The sequence below is a fragment of the Podarcis melisellensis genome, assembly GCF_964234715.1.
Source record: "Podarcis melisellensis genome assembly, chromosome: 3".
Taxonomy (NCBI): Eukaryota; Metazoa; Chordata; class Lepidosauria; order Squamata; family Lacertidae; genus Podarcis; species Podarcis melisellensis.
Window position 1 is genome coordinate 81,903,417 of NC_138530.1, and position 25,453 is coordinate 81,928,869.

The 25,453-nt window shown below is 40.9% G+C and overlaps 1 protein-coding gene across 1 annotated transcript in view; it reads left to right on the forward strand.

Moving 5' to 3' along the window:
- Window positions 1-25,453, forward strand: part of ELOVL4 (ELOVL fatty acid elongase 4) — a 50,780-nt gene extending 25,327 nt beyond the window's left edge. The window contains exons 2-6 of the mRNA XM_081904903.1: window positions 5,579-5,766; window positions 9,022-9,102; window positions 19,287-19,458; window positions 21,482-21,609; window positions 22,662-25,453. Coding sequence (XP_081761029.1) covers window positions 5,579-5,766; window positions 9,022-9,102; window positions 19,287-19,458; window positions 21,482-21,609; window positions 22,662-22,931 — 839 coding nt within the window. The 3' untranslated portion in view covers window positions 22,932-25,453. The remainder of the gene's footprint in view (window positions 1-5,578; window positions 5,767-9,021; window positions 9,103-19,286; window positions 19,459-21,481; window positions 21,610-22,661) is intronic.

A 25,453-nucleotide genomic window follows, 5' to 3' on the forward strand; every position in this document is an offset into this window, starting at 1 on the left:
GCTCATTGTCTGGGATAATGATGGAACACTTCCTTGTAATGTGAGTTTTTCCAAGCTTTATATCCACTGAATATTAATTTATCTTTGTTTTGTTTCTTGGTTTTCACCCCTGACAGTCGTATTTAAAACTTGAAATTAACTTGGAATTTGTACACTTTGCTGGGTGTTGCCTCTTGGTCTTGCCTGTCTAAATATCCCCACACTTAAGCTTAACTGGTCTGACAAGGGCTTGAAAATCAGAAATTTGTTAAGGAATCTCCCAAGTCTGTTTGTGTGAGGAGAAGGGTGAGCCATCTGTTGCTCTTTGCACTTCACGTTACGATTTTTGTGTGCAAAGAGCTTCAACCTTGTCTGATGGGACAAGAGAGATAGGCATTCAAAAAGAGGAGCACGGTACAGCACTGTGAGCTGTGAATGCACATTGTCCTCTCTTTTTTAAAAAAAGAATATGTTTGTGTGTCAGTAGCATAGCTTTGAATCAAACACTATTATGCTTCAGACACTGTAGAACCTCTTGGCAACAGCCACATTGTCCTCTCCTTCCTCATGTAGGGGACTGAAAAGCCCTGCAGACACTTGTCTGAGGAAGGAGGAGGTTGTCCTGCTCAGCAATAGAAAGTGGAAGGAGGTAGCAGAGGCAGTACATGGAGCAGTCTACCAAGGCACCTCCTCTCCTGTGGTCTGGCAAAAAGAATTCTTGCACGGACCCCAATCCCTGGCAGTGGTAGATTCATGGGTTGCAGCACACACCTCAGGTTTGGTTTCCTTGGAATTAAGGTCTCTGAAGACAGTGGTGTCTTTGTGCAATACTTTTTTTATTTATTTCTACATATTTGTATCAAGGGGATGTGAGTAGCTCTGTGGTCTAAACCACAGAGCCTAGGTCTTGCCTATGAGAAGGTCAGTGGTTTGAATCTCCGTGACGGGGTGAGCTCCCATTGCTCGGTCCCAGCTCCTGCCCAGCTAGCAGTTTGAAAGCATGTCAAGTGCAAGTAGATAAATAGGTACCACTTCAGCGGGAAGGTAAACGGCGTTTCTGTGTGCTGCTCTCTTTCGCCAGAAGTGCTGGAAGCTTCTCTGGCCACATGTGCTGGAAGCTTCTCTGTGGACAAACACTGGCTCCCTCGGCCTATAGAGCGAGATGAGCACACAACCCCAGAGTCGTCCGCAACTGGACCTAATGGTCAGGGGTACCTTTACCTTTTTTACATATTTGTATCATGCTGTAATGACAGTCTTTACTGCTAGGGGGCACATGAGGCACATGAACTGAGCCAAAACTTGGAATCTGACTTGCAGGAATCCACCTCAGAGCCCAAATGTGTCTCCTCAGGAGAAGAACGGGAAAAGGGGAGGTGCTGTCATTTACCTGCCAAGGGGACTCTTCTCCCTCCCTCCCTTACTCCCTGGCATCAAGGGAGGTTTTCTTGGCAGGGGAGAGAGAGAAAGAGAAAAAACGAAAGAGAAAAGGGGAGAGGAGAAATTTTGTCCTTTTGCAAGGGGAGAGGGTGGTCTTGGGGTTGATGGGGAGATGCATCTTTGTCCTTTTGGCGGGAAGCTGAGGGGGGGGAGACGGTATGTGGAAGTTAGGGGGAGGTGTGGTGACTCTTTTATAGGTTCAGAAGCTGAGGAAGGAAGAACATACTGTGGTTTTGGAGAGGGAAACAGAAATAGAGAAGGGAGATGGACCTGAGGGGAAACTCAGGCAGATGAATGGGGGATATTGTGGTTGTGGATAGGGAAACTGAGGCAAGAAGAAAGGGTTGGTGAGTAGAGTGTGCAGGGGGGCACCCTGTATTACACATATATATTCAAGCCAAGCATCAGTTGGAATCATCACTACATTAACACTCCCACAGATCTTGCTCCACCATTGGGGCCCCTCCAAAGCCATGGCTTTGAATTCAGCACAGAGATCAAGCCAAGCCTCTGTGTCTCTTCCCAGCCCATTTCAAGACAAGTCTGGTCTGTTGTTCTCTTGGTGAGACACTTGCTGATGATGCCACCCACTGCTGATGTAGGGGGCTGGGCCTGCCCTCCTTAGCCCACCTTCTGGAAGCTTCTTCAACTGGTAGTTTCTGGGTGGCAACCAATCACAAACCTACTTAACAGACTTGGCTTCACTTGACAAAGAGACTGGTTTCGCTACTTCAGCAGCCTCTTTTATTATTATTACTATTATTAAACATAATCCCATTTTACAAGCTGTAAACCTACAGACTGGGAGGGGAACAACCAAAGTTAACACCTAGACCAGCCTTCCAGCCATAACGCTATTCACCTGCCCCCTCAACTGCCGCCTCTTGTCTGTTAATGCTGGGGCGAGTGGAATGTCTCCTCTCATCTCAGGCAGGTAACACTGGGGCAATTTATTCTGCAACAGGAGGAAGGAGTGGAGGAGTTAGCAGTGCTCTGTATTACTGCTTTTCAGTTTGATTGCTGTACTACAAACATATGCCTGTTCAAAAGCACATTCAGTGTGCATTAGCAGTCCTTATTTCAATATGGATCTATCCAAGCTTTTGCAAGACAGATCTGGATGAAATCTTGAATTGTCCAGTTCCTGACCATTTTACCATTCTAACTCGCAACCTATCAGAGCCCTTTTATATCTCTCTCTCATGTTCACTATAAATTTACATCGCTGAATTTGTGTACACAAAATTAAAATATGTTAATATTATAAATTTTAGGCCACCTCAGAACCCTTAACAGAAAAGAAGTACAGTGGTACCTCAGGTTAAGTACTTAATTCGTTCCAGAGGTCTGTTCTTAATCTGAAACTGTTCTTAACCTGAAGCACCACTTTAGCTAATGGGGCCTCCCACTGCTGCTGCGCTGCCAGAGCACAATTTCTGTTCTCATCCTGAAGCAAAGTTCTTAACCCGAGGTAATGTTTCTGGGTTAGTGGAGTCAGGTTAGCGGAGTAACCTGAAGCGTATGTAACCTGAAGCGTATGTAACACGAGGTACCACTGTATATAAATTAGGGAGGCACTGCTTTCCATTCTGCCCCAGATTTACCACATGCAGCACCGCCTCTGTTCCGCTGCAGTTTGTCTTCCACACAAACTGCGCTATTTGTTTCATTGTTTACCATAGCAATATTATGTCATCTGTGTCATAACGTTATTCCACCCCATTCATTTTAGTGTGAAGGAAACACAATGCAGATGGAGAGAAAACATGATCAATTATGTATTGCTTGCAGGCTGAAAGCAACCACGTCAGTTGTTCACTGGACTGAGTTCCATTTTGGACACAGGCTAAATAAACAATCACTGGCAATTTCTGCTCCCGTTTTTGTTTTTGTCAGGAATGTCCATGATCCCTAATATAAATAAAATAAAGAAAGAAAAGGCGCTCATTTATTTGCTTGCAGAAGCCAATAAAATAAAATAAAACTCAAGCTTCGCTGCAAGGTCTCCATGGCATTCTGAATGCCTGTACTTTTTTTTTTTAATTTGCATAGTGCATCAATTTTATTGCACTTGACATAGGTGCAATTACAGAACTTTAACTATTTAACTCAAGCATCAATCTGAGAAGGCGGAAGCAGATGCATATCAGAAATATGTGAATACTAATTCATTCGGGCCCCAAGGGACTGCTGGAGCAGACATACTCTTGTTGCTTCCATTGCTTTGCATTTCTGTGGCCTGGGGGGTGGGCTGTATTGATAGCCTTTTGTTTTTCCTTTAATTTTATTATGTAGTTTGTTTTCTATTTTGTATTTTCCTGTTGTGAACTGCTCTGGGATCTTTGGATGAAGGGCAGTAGGCAAATTTAATAAATAATAATAGTATTTTATATCATTTTTTGCTGCTTGAGTTCCCACCCATGCCCACCCCACCTCTCAGCGCTGCCTCATTAAAGCAGCTGTTTCTTTTTCCCTACTGGATGCAGTCAGCAGGAATGTCCCTTTCTTTACTTTTAGTTTCAGAGTTATTAACAAATTTTGTCATTTTTATAGCAAGTCCAAAGCCCACAGCAGTTTTCTGTTTGTTCTTTTCAGCTGTTTTTCATGTTTCCCCATTGATTCCTCTCTTCTATGAAAAGCCCAATGGACCATGGGTTGAGGGTGGAGATGGGGAAAGCAATGCACATTGTGCTTTGAATTAGTCAATTACTTGTACTCAGTGTTGTTTTTTCAGGGGTTACACTTTCTAGGAAAAAAGCGCTGCTTGTACTGCAGACAGCTACAGTATTTGGTTTTATGTTTGCTTGTTTTTCATAAAATAAACACACACACACGGCAATCAGAGAAGAAACAGCTAGTAGATCACAACTGAGATATCTCTAGAGTTAGTATACAGTGGTACCTTGGTTCTCAAACTTAATCCATTCCGGGAGTCCATTCAACTCCCAAAACTGTTAGCAAACCAAGATGTGGCTTCCCCTTGAGTACAGGAAGCTCCTGTAGCCAATTGGAAGCCGTGTCTTGGTTTGCTAACGATTTCGGGAGTCAAACGGACTCCCGGAATGGATTAAGTTCGAGAACGTTCAGCTTCCAAAAAACGTTCACCAACCAGAACACTCACTTGCGGGTTTGCGGCGTTCAGGAGCCAATTTGTTCGGCAGCTAAGTCGTTTGAGAACCAAGGTACGACTGTACATACTTTTAGAAGGCACCGCCTGCCTTCAGCTATCTGGGGCTGATTCGGTTTGAATGATGCCTGCCCCTTCATCTGTCCTAGGGGCATGGTGGGGAGCGAGTGTGCGCCTTCCCTCCCCACAGTCCCAGTGAGGCTGTGCCAGTTCCCATGAGGGGATTGCATACTTGACAGGATCAACATGCATAAATGCTAATGTGCAAGGGCCTCTATCATGTGGTGGATTGACATATTGGATTTTATAAACCTACAGTCCCAGTGAGGCTGTCCCAGTTCCCATGAGGGGATTGCATACTTGACAGGATCAACATGCATAAATGCTAACGTGCAAGGGCCTCTATCATGTGGTGGATTGACATATTGGATTTTATAAACCTACGCCCCATTTAAATGATCCTACAGATACTAATAAAACATTTTTGAAAGGCTACATATTGGATTTTATACACCTACGCCCCATTTAAATGATCTTAAAGATACCGATAAAACATTTTTAAAAGGCTACGCATACCACAGCTATATTAAAAAACAACTATCAGCAGAATCAAAGTTAAGAAATAAGATGTGAGCAGCCAAGGATTTCAGAGGAGGGATCTGTGGGTGAAGAAGGAAGGCACGCTCTTGCTTGCTACCATGTGTTGTGAAAATATACTTTACGCTGACAAGCCCTGATTCTAAATATCAAGTATTCTTACTGTTTATTTTGACTGTGGGAAGCACGAGGCTGATGTTATCCAGCTGGAACTTTAAACAATGTAATTTATTTTACAACTGGTAATAGAAACAGAAAGTGTTTTAACGGCTTGTTTGGCTTAATTGTATATAGGCACATTTTTATCATAATGATGTACAAGGTGTAACACTTTGAGCCTGCGGTTATACCAATGAATCTTATTTAACTAAAAGCTTTTTGAAAATTTAAATGAGAAAGCATGTTCTCAATAATTTATTGTCTGTTTTCTCCTAGACAAACGTGTTGATGACTGGCCCTTGATGCAGTCTCCATTTCCCACATTGGCTATAAGTACTCTTTACCTCCTCACTGTTTGGCTTGGTCCCAAATGGATGAAGACAAGGGAGCCTTTCCAGTTCCGCTCATTATTGATTTTTTACAACTTTGGAATGGTTCTACTTAACTTCTATATTTTCAAAGAGGTACCGCTCTTTTTACATATATGATTTGCTATTTACAGTTCAGAATTTTGTAGTGGTTTTTATGTGTTGTGAAAAGCAAATGTGTCTTCGGGTGTATTTGAATCAAACTGTCGATTAATGTGTTTTACTCTTCATAAATTCTTTAATTTGTCACAAAATACCTTTGGGATCATTACATTGGCTTTTGTTTTTGTCTCTCTGTGTGATTTAACACTGGAATGATTTGACTTTGTGTACATTAGGTTCTGCTGAAGGTTGCATTCATAAAAGCTAAGAAACTGAGTGGCAAACTATGCCACAATGTCAAATCAGGAGAATAAATAGCTCTACAAATTCTTTAAAGATGGCTCTCTAGGGTGCGGATGGAGCACTTATCTCTTGTCCTCAGCATTGAGCACAACAGTGCTAGAATTGGGAGACTGAGCCTTGGCAGATTGCTGGGACGGATTTGGGCCACTTTGAGTTTGCCTGGTAAGAAACCATCAACCAGTGCGTATCTCTTGAGTAGAGATGTTATATACTGACAGGGTCTCAATCCTGTCAGCAATTGTGCTGTAGCATTCTGCACTGACTGTAGTTTCCAGGTCAATCACAAGGAAAGCCCTACATAGAGTGCATTGCAGCAATCCAAATTTGAAGTCACCAGTGCCTGAACTACTATGATCAAGCTCTCCTGGTCCAGGAATGGACATAGCTGTTGTACAGAGCCTCCGTTTTGCCGTGATTCAACTTCAGCTTATTTTCCCTCATCCATCCCACCAATGTGTCTTGGCACTGGTGCAGGGCCTCTCCTGATTCAAATAGAGTTGAGTGTTGTCAGCCTACTTGCTAACACCTTGTCCCCAAACTCCTAATTACTGTTCCCTGTGACTAAAAAAGGTAAAGGACCCCTGGCAGTTAAGTCCAGTCGCAGATTCTGGGTTTGGGGCACTCATCTTGCTTTACATGCCAAGGGAGCCGGCGTTTGTCCACAGTTTTTCTGGGTCATCTGGCCAGCATACCTAAGCCGCTTCTGGCGCAATGGAACACGGCTGTGGCTACACTACATATAAATTTGTAATAGCATTGGAGATAAAATAGTACCAGTGCCAAAGCAATCTCTTGATGCTATTCTCTGGACTCAGTCCCATAGGTAAGATCAGAACCACTGTAGCACAGTGACCCCAGTTCCCATTTCATAGAGGTGGTCTAGGAGAATAACATGGTGAATGGTACTGAAAGCTGCAAGAGAGATCAAGAAGCAGGAGCATGGTCTCTGTAAAGGGTATCCATTAGGGCGACCAAGGCAGACTCACTCCTAGGTCTGAAACCAGACTTGCCTGAATCTAAATAAATGTTTTAGAAAATATAAAGAATGCATTAATAATGATCTAAGATGCAGAGAGAGATTGGCTTTGATTTGGAGAATGATGAGCACCGTAAAAGGTTGCACTTGCCGAATAGCCTTTATAGTAGGATAGGAGAGCTGAAAAAAATTCATATCAGGCAACCAATGTGCCCCTTTGTTTTCAGATAGTACATGGGAAAATGAGTCTAAAAAGCCCTGGACATAAATGTTCATAGCCTGTTAGTGGCTATGGTGGCTCATTTACCAGAAGTAAGGTATTTAGTGTTAACTCTGGAAGTATGTACTTAATTCTGACCAAACTAAGCCTCCTAGAACAAGTGCCTCCTGTGTCACAGGCTTTTTAGACTTGTCCACCCATGTACTATCTAAAACCAAAGGGGCGCATTGGTTGCCAGGTGTGAAATATATTGCCATTGTTTGCAGCTCTCCTACCCCACCATTTAACTCTGGGAGGACTCTCCCTCTCCCTTAGACTTTCCATCTTGCTGCTCTGCTCAGTTGAGTGTTCTGTACACCGGTCCTAACACCTGGTACATGATGGGCTGAATTGGTGACATACTTACTTTAAAGCAGTTTGTAAAAGTTGAAATTAACAAGACAACTGTTTGATAGGACTGTGAATCCCAATTTCATTTTCTTCTCCTCAAGATCATTATTGTAATACTGTACCTTCGGAAAATTAAATTGAAATGAAGTATTTCAGTAGCTGTTATCTTTATCTTGGAGATTATCTCGATTGGGAGAAATTATTCTTTAGGCTAGTTTTCAAAAGTCAGTTCTACAAATCCTCTTCAAAACTGTATGCAACGCTGTTGCAGCTCAACGATGAAGCAGAGAAATTTTGTAAATATAATCCCATCTGTTAATATTGGGTACAGAACCATAATCGAACACTTCATCCTTCCAACAGAAAAGCCGAATTGTTTGATGGTCCAGCAAAGTTAAGATTATATCCTGCCCTGGATGGGAGCACTCTAAATTATGCACAGTCTATAAGCCACTTGTGAAAGTTTTATTGAAGCAAACTTGAACTGGAGATATTAAATAGCTAGCCAATAATGGAAGACAGATGTCTTCAGAATTTCTATTTATTTTGGGGGTTGTTTTGTTGTTTTGCAGGCTTGGAGTTAGTTGACTGTGGTTTGATGCCTGGATGAGGGACGCTATGAAATGAGAAGTTAATTTTTTTAATTTGCCTTTTCGATTTGCACATAAAGGCCACAGGCCAGAACCCTGCCCTTCTGAAGAAGGGGTGGAGTAGCTTCTTATGAGACTCCAGTATGAATGATCCTTAACACCTGCAATGCCACCCTCATGCCTAGTGCATCAGCTTGAGAAACCAGTCACTTAAAGGCAAGAGTGCGCCTCACCTTGGAACACTAAGCTGCCTAGGCTTGCCTAGGCCCTCTGAGCAGCTCTCTCGTCCTGCTTTTGTTGAGTAATATGGATGCTAGGGACATGGAGAAAAAACAGGCTGCTGGAGGCTGTAAGGCGAGGTGTGTGAGGGCCTCAGTTGGAAGTGAATTGCCACATCACACTGGAGATGAGGCTTTGGGCAGATCCATACCACACATTTAAAGCTCATGGCTTTCCCCAAAGAACCCTGGGAACTCTCATTTGTTAAGGGGGCTGGGAGCTATAGATCTGTGAGGGGAAACTAATAATTCCCAGGATTCCTTGGAAGAATCAGGGGGTTTAACTGTGCATTGAATGGGATTTAAATGTGGATCTGTCCTTTGCAATAAGAAGGAACATATGGTTAAACTGCAGGCCTTTTACAAGGCACTGTGACCCCTCTTTGTGCCAATTTGCAAAGAAATATTTATTTAAATTAAAGAAGTGATTGCTTTCATGAATAATCATTAACAAGCCTATGAAACATTAATTTGTGAATTTAACATTTTCAGCTACTTTTGGCATCAAAAGCTCGAGGATACAGCTATATCTGTCAGAGTGTGGATTATTCAGATAATGAATATGAAGTCAGGGTGAGTAGTAACTTATGTCTGTTGTGAAGCCTGCCATTTATAACTCAGCTTTTGAATAATTACTCTGCCAGTTTTCTTTACTAATTCTTTTTCTGTTGAGAACAAACTATTCCTGATACAAAGCAGTCACAAAACACTTACTTTTTAAAGGACCATATTACGTTTAACACAAAAAGTGCAGTAAATCTAGATTGGGGCCCTGTGCCAGTTTCCCACCAAAAATAATATCCGACATGACAGCTTTGAAGAGGAGAAGAACAGCAACTCAGGGGACAATTTCCAGTGGGGCCCTGGATGTGGGCCTTGATGACTGGGCCTATCACGGCTACTCTTCCATGGGAGGTGTAGTGGCTTAAGCATGCTAACATGTCGTTTCACCCAAAAATTCATGACTTGTTGGTTTGTTTTGCTTAAAATCGTGATACAATGTCTTAAGCATATCTATCATTCTCTATATTTCCAATTCAAGTCATCCCAAGCTTGTAGAGACAAAGCCAAAAGGACACAATTTACATACAAGAAGAAAGATTCAGCAAACTCAAGTTAGGTCTGAGGTCAGCTGATCCTCCAAAAAATCTTTAGAAGGGGGAAATCCCAAATGGGTAAAGTCAAAAACAGCTAGGCACCTTTCACAGATGAACTAAATGAGATTTGCTTTCTCCACTGTGTTTTTGTTTTGGAGCACCAATTCAGTAGTGTTAGATAGGTTCCTCTTGGTTGGACACTGAGCAGTATGTTTGAGTGTCTCAGTGCTGGCATTGAAAAACTTCAATCTTGTGGACATATACCTCTGCCACCCCAAAATCCTTCGTAGTTGCTTGTGCTTCTTGAGAGGGGGATTTCTCGCTTGCTCTCTGAAATATACTTGGAGTCGAGAGTGGATTTCATGCTCTTTATTCAGCTCATAGTGGTGAGGAGTAATGGAAGTTACCCCAGGACGTCTGCTTTATATACATTATTTACACAATGGGCCCCACGTGATTGGCAAATTCTGGGATTCACCTGTAGGCCAATCAGGTTGCGGATTCACTTCCAGCTGGAGCTGGATTGGGTGGCTCCTGTGGACCAATCATACTGCTGCATTCTGGATCCTATTGTTCTAGGACAATCAGACTGCTGCATTCTGAATCCTATTGTTCTAGGGCCAATCAGACTGCTGCATTTTGGATCCTATTCAACTCAGTACATAACACTCTCCCTGCACACCTGTTCCCCTTCCTGCCTGGCTTCTCTGCCTCTTCTCTGAGCAAGAGGGTTTGATGCTGGTGCATGATGAGGCTGGTAGTGGCTTAGTGCCCAGGAAACTCCCCCCTGCTCAGCTCCTGCAGTGCAGGTTGCAGGTTCAGTCCCCAACATCTCCAGGAAACCTGTAGCTGCTATGTAACTCCGCTGTTGCTTGCGGCAATAAAGGTGTGTTTGAGTTTGGCATGGGGAAAACTGAAAACATCCAGTGCTGCTGCCAACACCTCTGCCCATTTCCCCACCCCTCCTTCTGAGTTACTGTCGGCACCACATATGATCAAACACAATAATGGATTATTATTACCTGTAGGGGTGTGGTTGTGTATGATGTTAACGATGGTGACAAATTACAGTGGTACCTCGGGATGCAAACGGGATCCATTCCGGAGCCCCGTTCACATCCCGAACAGAACGTAAGACGCATCTGCGCGTGCACAGGTCGTGTTTCACCGCTTCTGCGCATGCGCGTGACAGCATTTTGACCGTCTGCGCATGCGCAAGCGACAAAACCCAGAAGTAACGCACTCCGTTACTTCCAGGTCACCGCGGAGCACAACTCGAAAGCGCTCAACCTGAAGCGTATTTATCCCGAGGTATGACTGTACAGGTGTAGTATGTGGCTCTTAGTTGCTTATAAGAGTGAGTGTAAATATGCTAAGCTTAGCTATCGTTCTTGCATTTAGCAGACACTTGCTTTTTGGATGCACAAATTGCCAAGGCTCCATGTAGCACTTTGTAGGGTCTCTGCTTCAGTTCAGGGCACCTTGTACAAATCCAACTTCACCTTGGACGAGGCCAGAATCCTTCCCTTTTGGCTAAGGCATCATCACAGTCTTCTGCACACCCATAACACCTACTATAGATAAAAATCATATGACTACTTCATAGTAAGTTGTCTTCATTGGCAGTTGTACACTCCTAGCTGAAACACATTTCCTTGCTAGTAAGTGCCAGCTCATGCTCGTCAGTGACCCCATGGTGACTGTTTCTGGGTTACCAGTTAATGGGCCCCAATTACCATTTATTTCTATACAGTTTTTATGTCCTGGTTGCGATATGAAGATGCTGCTGCAGGTTACTCCATAGAAAATGAAAGACGCTTTAGGTTGCTCCATAAGAAGCTCTCCCAGGGATGCAGATTCAGATAAAGCTTCAAATGCAAATATTGTTTCACACCTAAGATCAGATGCTGATAATTCAGGCATTTTTAATCTCTTGTTTTCAACTCCTCTTTGGGTTTGTGTTGCCGTGGTGAAATTCTCCTGAACCACTGTAGGCAGCCAGTTGGCTTTAATACTAAGTCACAGAACACAAGTGTGAATCTGATCTTTAAAAATAATAACCAAAATTCTGCAGTAACAGCAAGCTGGACTGTGCTTTTGATGTGGATGTACAAATAATTTCTGTACATAACCTCTTGTAAACTGATTTCCAGTTATTTGTGTGAATCCATGAGAGACTGAAAGCTGGAAAACAGATTCAAAATGAGGAGTTCCAGTACTTAGTTATTTATAAATTAACTGTATCAGCTTCTACCAACTGCATTGTATTACATTTAGGGAGGCAACATTTGAGTTTTGTTTCAGCATGTTTTGACGGACCTTAATTCTAGTTGCTATTACATGAATCTACTGATAAAATCATGGGATTTAGCAACAATAATTTAGTTCCCTCCCAGAAACAAACGAATGACTAGAAGTTTCCTCTCTCCTGTTAATTCTAGTATGTCATACACAGAAGCAGAATTTCCACTTGGCCTCAGTTCAGAAAAACACCTACACTCAAGCACAGATAGCTATCTTTGAGAAATACTATAGGCGCAATCAAGTAGCCTCTGCTGCTATGCAACATTCATTAAGAATTAAAATGAAGAATCTCTCTGCGGCATTGAATAGTCTCCCATGGACCTTGCTCACACTTTAGAAAGGGTTTTAGGGAGTAGTAGACCAAAAATGGAACTGTCTTCGCAGCAAAGACTTCTGTGAACACTGTAGGCTGAGGAATTTATGATGCTTTGATGTGTGTGTCATCTTTTCAGGCAGAATGTTCACAATATTGGTGATGGTGTGACATGTTCTATGGTGCTAAATATTTGGATCAAGGAAGATGTATGCTTGGATCAAGGATTATATTACTTGTATATTACAGATCTCTGTGTTGTGTTTGTTTTTTTAATATTGACTAAGTGTGATTAATTTTTCTAACTAATTTTTTGCAAATATTGAAATAACTAGGAAGCAAAGACTAGGAAATAATCATCCGTCTTTAACGTTTGTGTCGTGTGGCATTCTGACTCTAAAAGTTCAGCATCCTGCCTTATAATTAAGGGTGGTATTGTAATGCCCTGCCACAACCCAGCAGTGTTTCATTGCCTGGTTTGCACATAATGCTAAAGCTAAGCTTGAATAAGCAAGTGTGCTGGTGCACAGTTAGAAAAACATACCCACATCGCTCCTCCTTTACTCCCGCCAGTGCCTCCCTGTCACTGGGAACCAACCCATAGACGCAAACCTAGGCTTGTGATTTATCTTCCCTAAACTACATTCAGTTAGCTAAGAACGTGCCTTGGTTGCTACTGATGGTTTGTTTGGAGCAAGACAAACCGCAAGCCCGTGATTTCATGTAATGCTAAGCCAAACCATGGCTTAGCTCATGGTACCGCAGCAACGGCAGAAGCAAGGGAGGGTTGATGGCTACAATTTGCTAAGGGTGCCAACACACTTGCTTATTCACACTAAGCTATAGTTTGGCTTAGCATTAAGTGCAAACCAGGCCAATGTGCACACAAGCTCCCCTTTCGGAGAACACTTTCCCAACCATTTAAATGGAGGAAGCCAGTTTACACAGGTGAGTTACTAAAACTGTGCTTCTCTGTGCACAAAAGTGCTCTGTGTTCATCTAGATCAAAGTGTATCTCTTTTCCTTAAAATGAAACAGTACAAAAGAAGTTGTGCTCTGCAAATTCTGCTTACTGGTAGATTGTACTTTATTATTTCCCCCCTTCTTGTCATTAGTCCCCCACCTCCCGGCAAACCCCACCACAAGCTATGTAGTACCCATTCAAAAAAGGCTAGTGCTGGCACTACTCAGGCATAGAACAAAGGAAGCAAAAACCTACTGTTAAAAGAACTCCCAGTGAAATCAGTTATCACAAACGTGAAGTTGACTCTGAAGTGCAAGGTATGAAGATCAGGGACCTCTCACTGACCCTTTAATCGTAGTTGTTAATGTAATCTTTCTATGCCATCTGGTGTCTTAACAGACTTAGATTTTACATGTATCAATGCTTGCTGGGACAGGGGAATAGTTAAACACATTTCTGAAATAATTCTGATATTTAGAATATTTTAGGCATTTTAGAATGTGTCATTATGTCATTACTGTCTGTCAAACTAGCTTTTATTATAAGTTTATAGCACAATTCAACAATTGTGTCCTACTTTTTTGCTGCTGTTTCCAACAATGCAACTTGCCTGTTCTTAACCTATTACCACAGTGCAGAAAGCACAATACATGTAAAACTGTATGTTCTCATCTGTGTCAGTGATTGCGTCTCTGGCCTTGGGCAATCTTGCTAAATACTTTATCTCCCCTGCCCCCTCTCTCTTGCTCATATGAAAACTGAGATAATAATAGTTACATATATCCTCAGGCATAATGCCGGCTAAATTACAGATTTTATTTCACTTTGGATCTCAGCAAAAAAAAAAAAGCCCCACAAAAAAAGGAAAGCAGACGACTTACAACAGGGTAGTAAAATAAAATCTGCATTTATTTAATGTTCTTGGACTGAAAGGTCACAAGGTGTATTTGTAGAGCTGTGGGAAATCTAGGCATAAGCAGTCATGGGGAAATTATTTGGAGCTGGAAAATTAAAAGGAGTTAGTGAAGTCTGTGGTCAGTTGCGTTCCCATGCCAGGAGAATAATTGTACATCTGAATGGCGGAGTTCTAGACTTCGTACAGTGCTGAGCTTATTGACTATCAAGCAAAGTAACCAAACGCTATATATCATGAAGACCCTTTTAGAGAACAGTGCCTATTTGATTTCCCTCACCATTTCTGTCTCCTAGCTGCAAAGTCCTTATGGAATGCAACAGAGGCAGATAGAATGTTGTGTATCTCATTTCTTTTTAATCACTCTTCCACAGTTAGCTCTTCAGTTTTGGTTTGGCATTACATTCTGCTCAGAGCAAAACCATAGTGAGTTTGCTAATACAGAGAATGATTGATAGGTTTATGACTGAAGCAGTTAATTATGTTCTTTTGATCCCCATCAGGCATGCGGCCTGATCAGTTGATTTGGAAATAAGCACAGTGTGCTCAATGGGGATTAATCCCATGGTGCATGAATGGCAGCCTTAGGCACACTTAACTTTCTCTGGATAATTCCTCTAGGATATTAAGACTGCAGTCCTAGCAGAACCAATCAGGACATCCTTCTGATTAAATTGTTATTCTCTGTTCCTAAATGCACTTAAATTTTAGTCATTTCTGCTAAAACACAGTGCTATTTCTCATATGGCCATGGTTTACATGTCACATTAAACCATAGTTAAAATAAACCATGGTTAAAATAAACAATAGCAATTAAAGTTTTCTACCCAAGCGGTATTTGTTTATAATTTTATTTAAGATATTTACATACCCTTGAAGAGAGTCTAGTCTATACCTTGTCACACATTTTTACTCCAGATCCAGAAGGGCAAACAAAGGGCAAACGTTTCCAGATTTAATAGTATATTTTCAACTTATATACATATTAAAAATAATGTGGGCTCTACTTGTCCCCTTGACATTTCCAGAGTTAGGTTTCTGAAGCATATTACAGTGGTGATAATTGCACCACAGCAGGAGTGACTGCGGGAACAAAATTAATACAAAGAAGCCAGCATATTGACCTTAGCAAAGTCACCTAATTAAAAATACAGCTATATTGTATATTGAAGGGGCGGAGATTGCTATGTAAAAAAACAACAGGGGCAGCTATTTGGCCATCCACATGGTGCACACCATTAAATACACCTTGATATATAGATTAGGCTTGCCATATATCAAAAAGTAAAATTCCTGACACCACCAAAATTGTTGTTCTTTTTTCTTTTTTGCCAAAGTTGTTGAGCTTTGGCCAGGCCCCAATGTACCCCTTTCTCAGCCCCTCACCTTACTTTCCCCTTTACTATACACCACCCAGCTGCTCAGGCCCCCAACAAGCCTCAGAAATGTGTAGTGAGGCACTGCCACCTCCCCCCCCCACAACCTCAAACTTACCACAGCCGGTTTTGTTCCTCTTCCACAGTTTGCTACCCTCGCTTTCGAGGCCTATCCATGTCTCATTTAAACTGCTTCCTGCACACACACACACCATTACCTGCCCGGCCCCCATTTCCGCCTTGATGGTGCTGCAGCTGGAAGGAGATGGTGGCCCTGAGCGGCTGCATCCTGCCCCAGCAAAACAAGGAGGTGCCTGGCTGGCGAGCCAAACCAACATGGCCACCTCAGCCCTCTTGGGTGAGGTGGCCATTCTAGCAGCTCCCGAGCGCCCAGCTGCAGACCTTCTCTTACGGACTCTGCTGCTGCGACTGAGCCACCCGCGGGACATCCCTGGCACAGGGTCCCTTTTTCAACACGCTAGGCCTCTGCATCGCCTTCATCTGTCCCCCATCTCCTCACTCTGCCCCCCTCCCTCATCACTTCCACTGCTGCTGGGTCACAACCTCCCATGGATTTTTTTTAAAAAAACCAGAAAACCGAAAACACCCGAGTTGCCATACGTTCAGGAAATTCCGGAGATCTCTAACATTTAAAAAAGTTTCCCCAGCGTCCAATTTCTGTACATTTCCGGTATTTTTTGGACATATGGCAAACCTAATATAGATGTACTTTGAATGCAAGAACTCCGCATAACAGAGAAGGGAAAGGCATGCATTTCTGGAAAATGACTGCACAATCACCCACAATAGTATTTTTCGTAGGTAAGAGAAGCATTGATCATTCCTTTTAGGTTAGTTAGGATCATACAGTAATAGTAAACGTTTGTAATATAAAAGTTACAAACTTTTATCCAGAAGTTGCAAGTCTCCTAAACATCCATCTTTCAAGCACAGGTTGTGTCACTCAAGTTCCTGTAAGAGAAGCAGCATGTTAAAGTTCCTAGGGTTGTATGTATCTGGAGTCATACTCCAGGTAGACCCATTGAAATAAACGGACCTTTGTTAGTAGTCATGCCTATCAATTTAAATGGGTATACTCTGAATAAGACTAACATTGGAAACATCCCTTAGTACTTGCTGTATATACGTTAAGTAAGAATCTTGAATATTCTTTGTAAGTGTCACAGCTTTATTTGATCAGTTAATGAAAATGAATGTAGCATTCTGTTTTTTATCTTCTCCCAAAAGGTGGTGTCTTAATCAGTGCAGCGCTCTTCAGAGCTACTATAGCTATCATTAGTGGGTGTTAGCACAGGCTTTGATGTGGGAGTTAAATACATGACTATCTGGCTCAGGGCAAACAATGCTACTTCTTGAGCAATGTGCATTTTAAAACCACTTTTGAATAACCTTTATATCTGGGAACTCCTAGCTCTGTAGGAGTCTCCCTTCATCTTCCCTCTCCTTTCCCATTACACCCGCATGTATCCGAAATAGTTTGCCTTATAAGACTCAGAGCAAGTCTGGCAACAAGCAGGGAAGGAAACAAACTGGTTTTATTTATATCCCATTCAATTTTGAGGACCATTGATATCAAAAGTGTCTGGGGAAAGAGGCAAGAATTCAGAATGTGATAAATATAGCCAACCGAAAGCAAAAAGTGCTTTCATCTGATTTGCCAGATCACCAGTGCAGAATTAGCTAAACTCTTTAATGCTTCTTTGACATGTTCTTTCTTCCTAAACTTTATCCAAAGTAGTTGGTCTTTTGGGTTCTTCAGTGTTAATTAGAAATGCCCAAGGAAGAAATGTTCAAAATATGGAGAAAAGAAAAAACTGTTTCACTCTTTCGAGTTGAAAAAATGGCAGAGTGGTAATACACTATTATTTGTAAAATGCTGTTTTAGAGTGGAGCTCTAAAAAACAAATAAAGGATAGAACGCAGGTATGGATCCATCAGGTTTCCATGGTAGATTATAGAATCTTGACTAGATCCTGCAGCCTTCTTCATGTGTAAGACAGATCAAATAAGGGACCGTTACAAAAAACTTTTCCTGTAATAAAAGAACTAAGGGTCACTAAGTAGAATAACTACCTATTATTAGTACAGTATTGCACTGTTGAAAGACTGAACAGCCAGGAAGGAGTTACCTACTATAATTACTATCCTGTTGCTTGTCCTATTAATAATCTATTAATCCAATATACTCAAAGGATGTAACTTCATGCATAGTGTATAGGGTCACCCCAGCCCAGTTTAAGTGCTTTAAGCTCAATTCCTATGCACACTTATTTGGGAAGAAACCTTGCTGAGCTCAGTAGCAGTTACTTCTGAATAAACATACATAAGGTTGTGCCATTAACAGTTTACAGACTTAGAACACCTGTAAGTGTGCATTTATTTTGTTATGAGTACTTTAAATCTAAGGTGTTTTACCTTAAAGGGGTTAAATTAAAAGTGTGCCACAGGTTATTTGGACAGTCAAAGTGAACTGCAACAATATTTTCTTTTGTAGAGGGAGGTTGCCTTGTTCCAAGACTACATGCTTGCTGCTTTTTGAAAAATAAAACTGGGGAGGAATGTGCATCAGTGCTGGAATCATGTGCCCTTTGTTTACCTATTTATTTATAGCCATAAAAGAATTTTTAAAAGATTAAAAAATCAAAAGAGTCACAAAATGGGCTTTTTAAAAGATCTGCATTAATGTCTTGTGGTTTCAGTGCTGCAGCTGTGGTACACTCAGCTTCTAAAGAATTAAAATAAAATAAATAACAAAATGTAAAGGGTGAAATCCATTGTCAAATGAAGCATCCATTCTCACAATCAATTTCCCTCTCCTTCCTTTTTGCCTCCATCTGCTGAAGAGCCCCACCCCCACCCTCTACAGCCATTTTGGTGGGCATATGGAGAAGGTTGTCTTTTCAAAGTCCATTTTCCTAATACATTAATATCAGTTAAGGCTTCAGCTGTTTGTTATAGGAACACCGTTTAACAGCATGATTTTATACATGTCTACTCAGAAATAAGCCCCATTGAATTAAATAGGGCTTGCTTCCAGGAGTAGCTAAAGACTGCAGTATGAATAAAATTTACTTTATTTGTAGACAAAGAACTTTGGCTGTTTGTTTTCTAGAGAAACTGGGGAGAAACTGACTGGAGTCTTGTTCTAGCTCATAATAATAAACTGTATTCTACATTTAGCGCTTTCATAGTCAGATTACTACAATACGTTTTGAGAGGGTTTTTCTGTTTTGTTTTGTTTAAGTTGAAGCCCTATTCATGTCTCTGAAGCTACAGTTTTATCTTTGTTGTTGTGAGATGAGGGGGCTGGATGGGGTGTGTATATATTAATGTCTATTAATTTCAAGGAGTGAAGAGCACACAATGAATGGCTTCACAGAACACAATCTTGTTTATAAAAGCCCTTCCCCCCCCCCAAGAGAAAGAGAATGCACAAAAACAATTTCTTTTTTATTTACCTCTTTGAAATGAAGCCACAAATAAACTTGTAGAAACTCTAAACAAAGAATCGGGTAGTAGTGAACAAGACTGTAGACAAATGTGGGGAATCTTTGGCCCTCCAGATGTTGCTGAATTTCAGCATCCCTTTGGGACCAATTGTCTGTGCTGGTGAGGGCTGATGAGAATTGTAGTACAATATTTGGAGAACCTCAGGTAAGTGACTTCAGCTCTAGAGGTCTATGTAATGGCAGACACTGGGCTACATGGTCCTTGTATCTGAACTCCAAATTGGTATATGAATTCTTACGCTCTTCTTTCTGTATTACAGATAGCTGGGGCTTTATGGTGGTACTTCGTATCAAAAGGAATTGAGTATCTGGATACAGTATTCTTCATCCTAAGAAAAAAATTTAACCAAATCAGTTTTCTTCATGTCTATCACCATTACACTATGTTTACTTTGTGGTGGATTGGCATAAAATGGGTTGCAGGAGGGCAAGGTGAGTAGTCTTGTTTATCTTCCCAAATAAGGAGTACAAAGTGGGGACTCTACCTGGAAGCGAATATTCATTTTGACAGTAGCTTGTAAATATTGTTTCCTTCTGGAGTAATGGAATGCCCTTTCAATTCTGGAATGCTAAAGTTAAAGGGTAGATTTCTTCCTTCTCTGGGAAATGAGGGGGAGGAAAGAAGTATATGATTGCACTACTAGGAATTAGGAAACACTTCACATGGGCACGAATGCATGATTCGGATTTCGCATGCAAATTCTTCTTTTTTTTCATTTAAGTAAACTTGCTGTGTGAAGCAACACATACATCTGGCTTGCTCAATCTAAAATTCAGCAACCATGAAAAAGAAGAGATTATTTTATTCTGCCTTGCTTATTCCAGAATATTTCCATGGTGATTAAAGGATGTAAGGCCCAAGCTTATTCATGTTTATTCAGAATTAAGTCCTGTTCATTTAAATGGGATTTACTTCCAGGGAAGTATGATTAGCAGATTCACTACATTTTATATATGCATAAGTATATATATATATATATATATATATATATATGTATGTATGTGTGTCTGTTAGCAAGCCTAGTATATAAAGCAGGCAACAGCTATAAATTATACTCTAAACACAGAAATTGTTTGCAAACACATAATGCAGAACCCTGTAATTATTTCCCAGACATTTTGCTCATCTTATATTCACATCAACTCATTTGGAACATCTTCATTTCCTGTAATACCGTAGTTCTGACCTTGATTTGCTTTGCCTTTCTTAAATTATAAGTTCTTCAAAGACTATTCATGCTAATCATGTCATACAGCTTGATAACCATCATTAATTAGGAGAGCACAGGAATGACTTCTTCCTTCTCGATCCAGATAGAAAAATGCCCTCTGCAAAATAGTTTTGGTTTGGGGCTTTTCCTGGTTTTTGTTGTTGCTTTTTTCAGAGTATGCGATTTGATTTTGCAACTATATTGGAATTTTGAGAACAGTTTGTAATCCTGTGCAGACTTCCCTGGACATCATTCCTTACTGAGTTCACTGTTAACTAATAGGAGTGATTTCTGTTTATGCTCCCTGTATTTTTAAAACAGTTGATATTATTCAACAATCAGCACATCGCAAATACACTGTGGTTAAAATATTTCAAGTGATAACTGAATAAGTCATCCTCAGAGTGGACTCATTGACATTAATTAAGTCCAGTGGTTTCATTGGGTCTACTTTGAGACTGGTATGAGAACCCAAAAGGGAGGCGACAACTTACAGCAGTGGAGCTGCATCCATCATTGGTGCTTTGCTGACACATTATGACCTGGCAAGCATGACTGAATGAAGTTGGCAACCTTTTGCAGCTTACACACCAGCCCTTACCTCCCCCCCCCCCATCCCAGAACACTCATTTTATTACCTACAGGTGATGTGTGGCTCAAGATGAGCCACAGGGTGTCATGCAAGGGAGTAAAAGGTCAGAGCAGGGTTGTAATGCAACAGAGGCTAATTTAGATGGTAAGGTCCTCAAGACAGGAACCTCCACCTTTTCCTGTTTATATTATACTCTATAAAGCCCCGTGTATATTTATGATGTCATACAACTAAGAATAAGAATTTGGACATTCTGCTAGACTGGGTACAGTGCCTGCAAATGGAGGAGAAGGGTAAAAGGCGAGGACTGAGGGGCAATATGGGGTGTTGTCCACGATGGTTCAGCTTATTGCCTATGTGCAGGTGCACTCACACGGAAGGAGGGAGAACAGATCTCTGTTGGCCACTGAGGTTGCCCCCCATGAGCTGATATATGATGTACATTGCAAATGTTTCCCATATTTTATACTTAGAATAGAAAATACCTTTCCACTGTGAATACTAGGCTATAATTATTATAATGTACTATGAAACCAAATTATCTAAGCTTTTACTTTAATGTGTAACAGGAAAAATAGAAATAAGGAGAATATGAGGTTACACCTCTTGCAACTTTCAGATAACATTGTTCTTTGTTTCTTCCTCTCGACAGCTTTTTTTGGAGCACAAATCAATGCTTTTATCCATGTTATTATGTACATGTACTATGGACTAGCTGCCTGTGGCCCAAAATTTCACAAGTACCTTTGGTGGAAACGATACTTGACCATAATGCAGCTGGTAAGTAATTTTTTTAAAAAAAAAAAAACCCTATTATCTAGGATACTTAGAACCTTGAATGCTAGAACTTTAAAGCTAGGTGGATGTCATGCATCCACACACTCCATGTACCCCTTGAAGCAAGATGCTCTGTACTCAGATCACACCATAGACGTGAAAGAGCAACCAAGAATGAGATTGGTATTCTAGCCAGATGAAAGAATAGAATTGAATACAATGAAATGAAATGAAATGTGTAGAAATAGCTCCAGGTAATGAGTATGAACCAAAACAGTATCTTACATACCTATTTGCATGCAGAATATCTTAGAAATAACTGTAGAATGGAAAGTATACAGTAATTCATCGAAATCTGTTCACACTGAATCCAGTGATAACACTGTGCACAAAGGGTTTGGCTGCATGAAATAGTTGTCTTACACATGAAATGTTGGCCACTGGGGGAGCAGGATGCCAGACTTGCTGGGCCATTGGCCTGATCCAGCAGGCTATTCTTATGTTATTATCTTATGCTATCCTTTTCTGGATTTTAAAGACCAGATTAATCCCTCCATATTGCTGGCAGAGGAACAACCCAGATTAGGGGAGATGATTTATGGGCCACCAGCCCCTTCTCCGAAATACATGGCTGTAGATCAGGCATGGGGAACCTGTGGCCCTCCAGCTTCAGGGTTCCATCTCCCATCAGCCATAGGCAGCATGGGCAATGACCAGGGATTGTGGTGGTTGTCACTCAGCAGAGTTTGAAGAGCCACTGCAGAACAGTTCCGAAAAGTACAGTAAAGCCTAGTTGTTGGTCATGAATATTATGAATAGCAGAATAGGATAAACATGTCTTCTTTTTCCGTTTCCACCTAATAGCTATTATCATTTCTCTGTGACGTGTTGGTGAATCATTTTTTAAAAGTATACCTTCAGTTTTGCAATTTGCCTGTTAATTCTTTTCAATATCTGTTTAGTATTCAGATTTCCCCCAAAAAACATTATAAAATGCAATTGAGCAGAAGCTTATTGATCAGGATCTTTGACATTCTGTTTTTCTACCTTTTCAGATTCAGTTCCACGTGACAATTGGCCACACGGCCATGTCTATTTATATTGATTGTCCCTTTCCTAAATGGATGCACTGGGGCGTCATTTTCTATGCCAGCACTTTCATTATCTTGTTTGGTAACTTCTACTATCGGACATACAAGATGCCCAAGCAGCCTGTAAAGAATGGCAAGATTACCAATGGTGTTGTGGCAAATGGTATAAGCAAACCAGAAAATGGTCTAGTTGTGGAAAATGGAAAAAAGCAGAAAAAAGCAAAAGGAGAGTAACTCGATCCAGGCCTTAACCATTGTTGGCAGTGAGGAGTCTCCATATTGGTTGTAAAAGAGAAAGAAACGTTATCCTATCTATACCAATTGACCTTTAGGTTATTGAAGAGATAGAAAACATTATTTATGAAGATCGTTTTAACAACAACCCTTCAACTTAAAAAATTCTATTGTAATTATGTAATTATTAAGACTCTCATGATCTCTATGTAAACCTTTAGACTGCTGGTGTTGGTAATGTAAGAAAGAATTACTGAAGCATATCCTGTCAATCCAATGGTTAATACTACAATTAACCAAGGGTACAGTTGACTTGTTGGAGCAGACATTTCTTTGAAAATACGAATATTGTATAAATCTTTCTGAACCTATCATTTGTTTTAAGACCAAATCATTCCCTAATTAGGACATGGATTTATTCTTGCCCTCTTTTATCATAGTTTTGTTTTATAGTCTCTTGAACTACATGTTACCCTAATTTGTCCACTATATCTGTTACAACTTCTCTTGTGTGGAAATGCACCTACCTCTTCATTTTTTGAAAGTAACACCTAACATTAAATACTAATTTTTGAAATACAGAGTCTGCCAATATAAATTTTGTTCTAATCTAATTAGAAAAAAGTATTTCATTATTATTTTTTAAAATGTATTTTCTCATTAATGAAGAGGACATATTTGAAAGGTCTGTATCTGAAACAAATGACAAACCATGGTCTAAGTCTAAGACAATCCTTGTTTCTAAGATGTCATGAAACTATTGTTTGTTGTCTCCAGTTGCATGAAACCCATGGTGCTAATGCTTAAAATGGTTGGATGTTATATTGTGGTAGAGGGGAGGACAGAACTCAAGTTTTTATTTTGCTAATGGCCTACTTATTTAGTACTGGGCATGTTAAATATAAAGAGGAGAAATTCATCAGCATAGAGTCTTGCAGCTGAAAGCCTCCACCCAACAATAGAACTCAAGTTAGCCACGACCAGCTTGTTCCATTGGGTTCAGTGGGACTTAAGTCATGATTAAATTTAGTTAAATTGGGGCCCAAGTGCTTAAATGTCATGAGCAAATGCACTGTAGATAATATTGTTGTGAACTGTTTACTCACAAGGTGGTCTTGCCTCTAGTACTGTAATACTTGAGGGCTCATGATCTTTTTACAGGTACTGTACAAATAGACTCGTAATTGATTCTTCTTGCAGTCATGTCACTGCAAGAGCAATATTGGCTGGTTAAGATTCCATCCCTTCCATATCAGCTTCTCTAAGTCTAATTTCCATGGCTGTTCTGCTCATCATTCCTTCTGCTGCACCATTATGGCTTGCCTCTAACGCTTATTGTCAGAGTACCTCAAGTTCGACTCCACTATGGACTGGATACATTTTATTGCACAACTGTGAAGAAAGTACAGTAAGGATCCTCCATTTGCACAGCCCTGGAAATGGATGTGGAGAGAAGTCATGATTTGCTCCAGCTTGGATTGAGTTTGAGGCACAGCTGGAACTAGAACTGAGGAGGTCGTTAGATTTCTCTGCTCTGAATACCAGAGCCATCCTCATATATTTATGAGAAAGAGATTTCTCTCTAGTAATGTATTTTATATCATGAAAATAAAGCTATTTAGTTGAGACAGAAGCTCGCAGGACATTCTGTTTTTACTTTTACCCATCTTGTATTGTCTGTAAAAACGATAGGAGAACAACCCCCCCCCCATATTTCCTAATATTTACTATGTCTCTGGCTTATTGGTTTTGCCCAACACACTCCCAAAGCAATCCAAAAGTATAATTGGAAAGGTTATAAATGTCTGGACACAGATCATCTTTACAGGTTAATTTGGCAAGCTGGTCTCCCAAAGTAACCCAAACTGGGTATGAAAATACTGACATGGGCTGCAGCCCTAACTAGGGAGTAGGCGCATGGAACACAGTGAGACTTACTTCTGAATAAACCTGTTAAGGATGACACTGTGGAAATACACAGCAGATCTCTTAAATCTTAACTGGTCTGGGACCATCAAGTAGCTTCTCTGATTAGGGTTGTTTCTTTTGTGCTTTTCAAAATGGAGCCGAAAGGTGGGTGTTGTTGTAGGCAGCTGGCAGAGCAGGGTGGGGTGACCTTGCTCACCTGGCTTCTGAATGTGGGGGTCACTGCTGTTAATAGGGAGGGGGTGATTGCAGGTATCTTGGTTTTCAGCAGGCACAGTAGCACAAGCAGTGGGTTGGCTCCAGTACCAACAACCTGCTGAACTCCCCACAACCTCAACTGTTACTCAACTACCTCTGTTACTGGTAGTGAACTCCATGTTGGGAAGCCAAGTACGCAATGCAGCTCAACCCCGCCAGCTGCTCCTGCAGGCAACAAACACCTTGGGACATGATACGCTAAAGGGCTGTTGATTTTATTGGGGGAGAATTAAGCATGGGCTTAACTTTTTCATTGAAATCAATGGGACTTGCATGTGCTCAACCTTGTCTGGATTATTCCCTTAATGTATAGAAATAAAAAGTAAAAGATGTTTGCA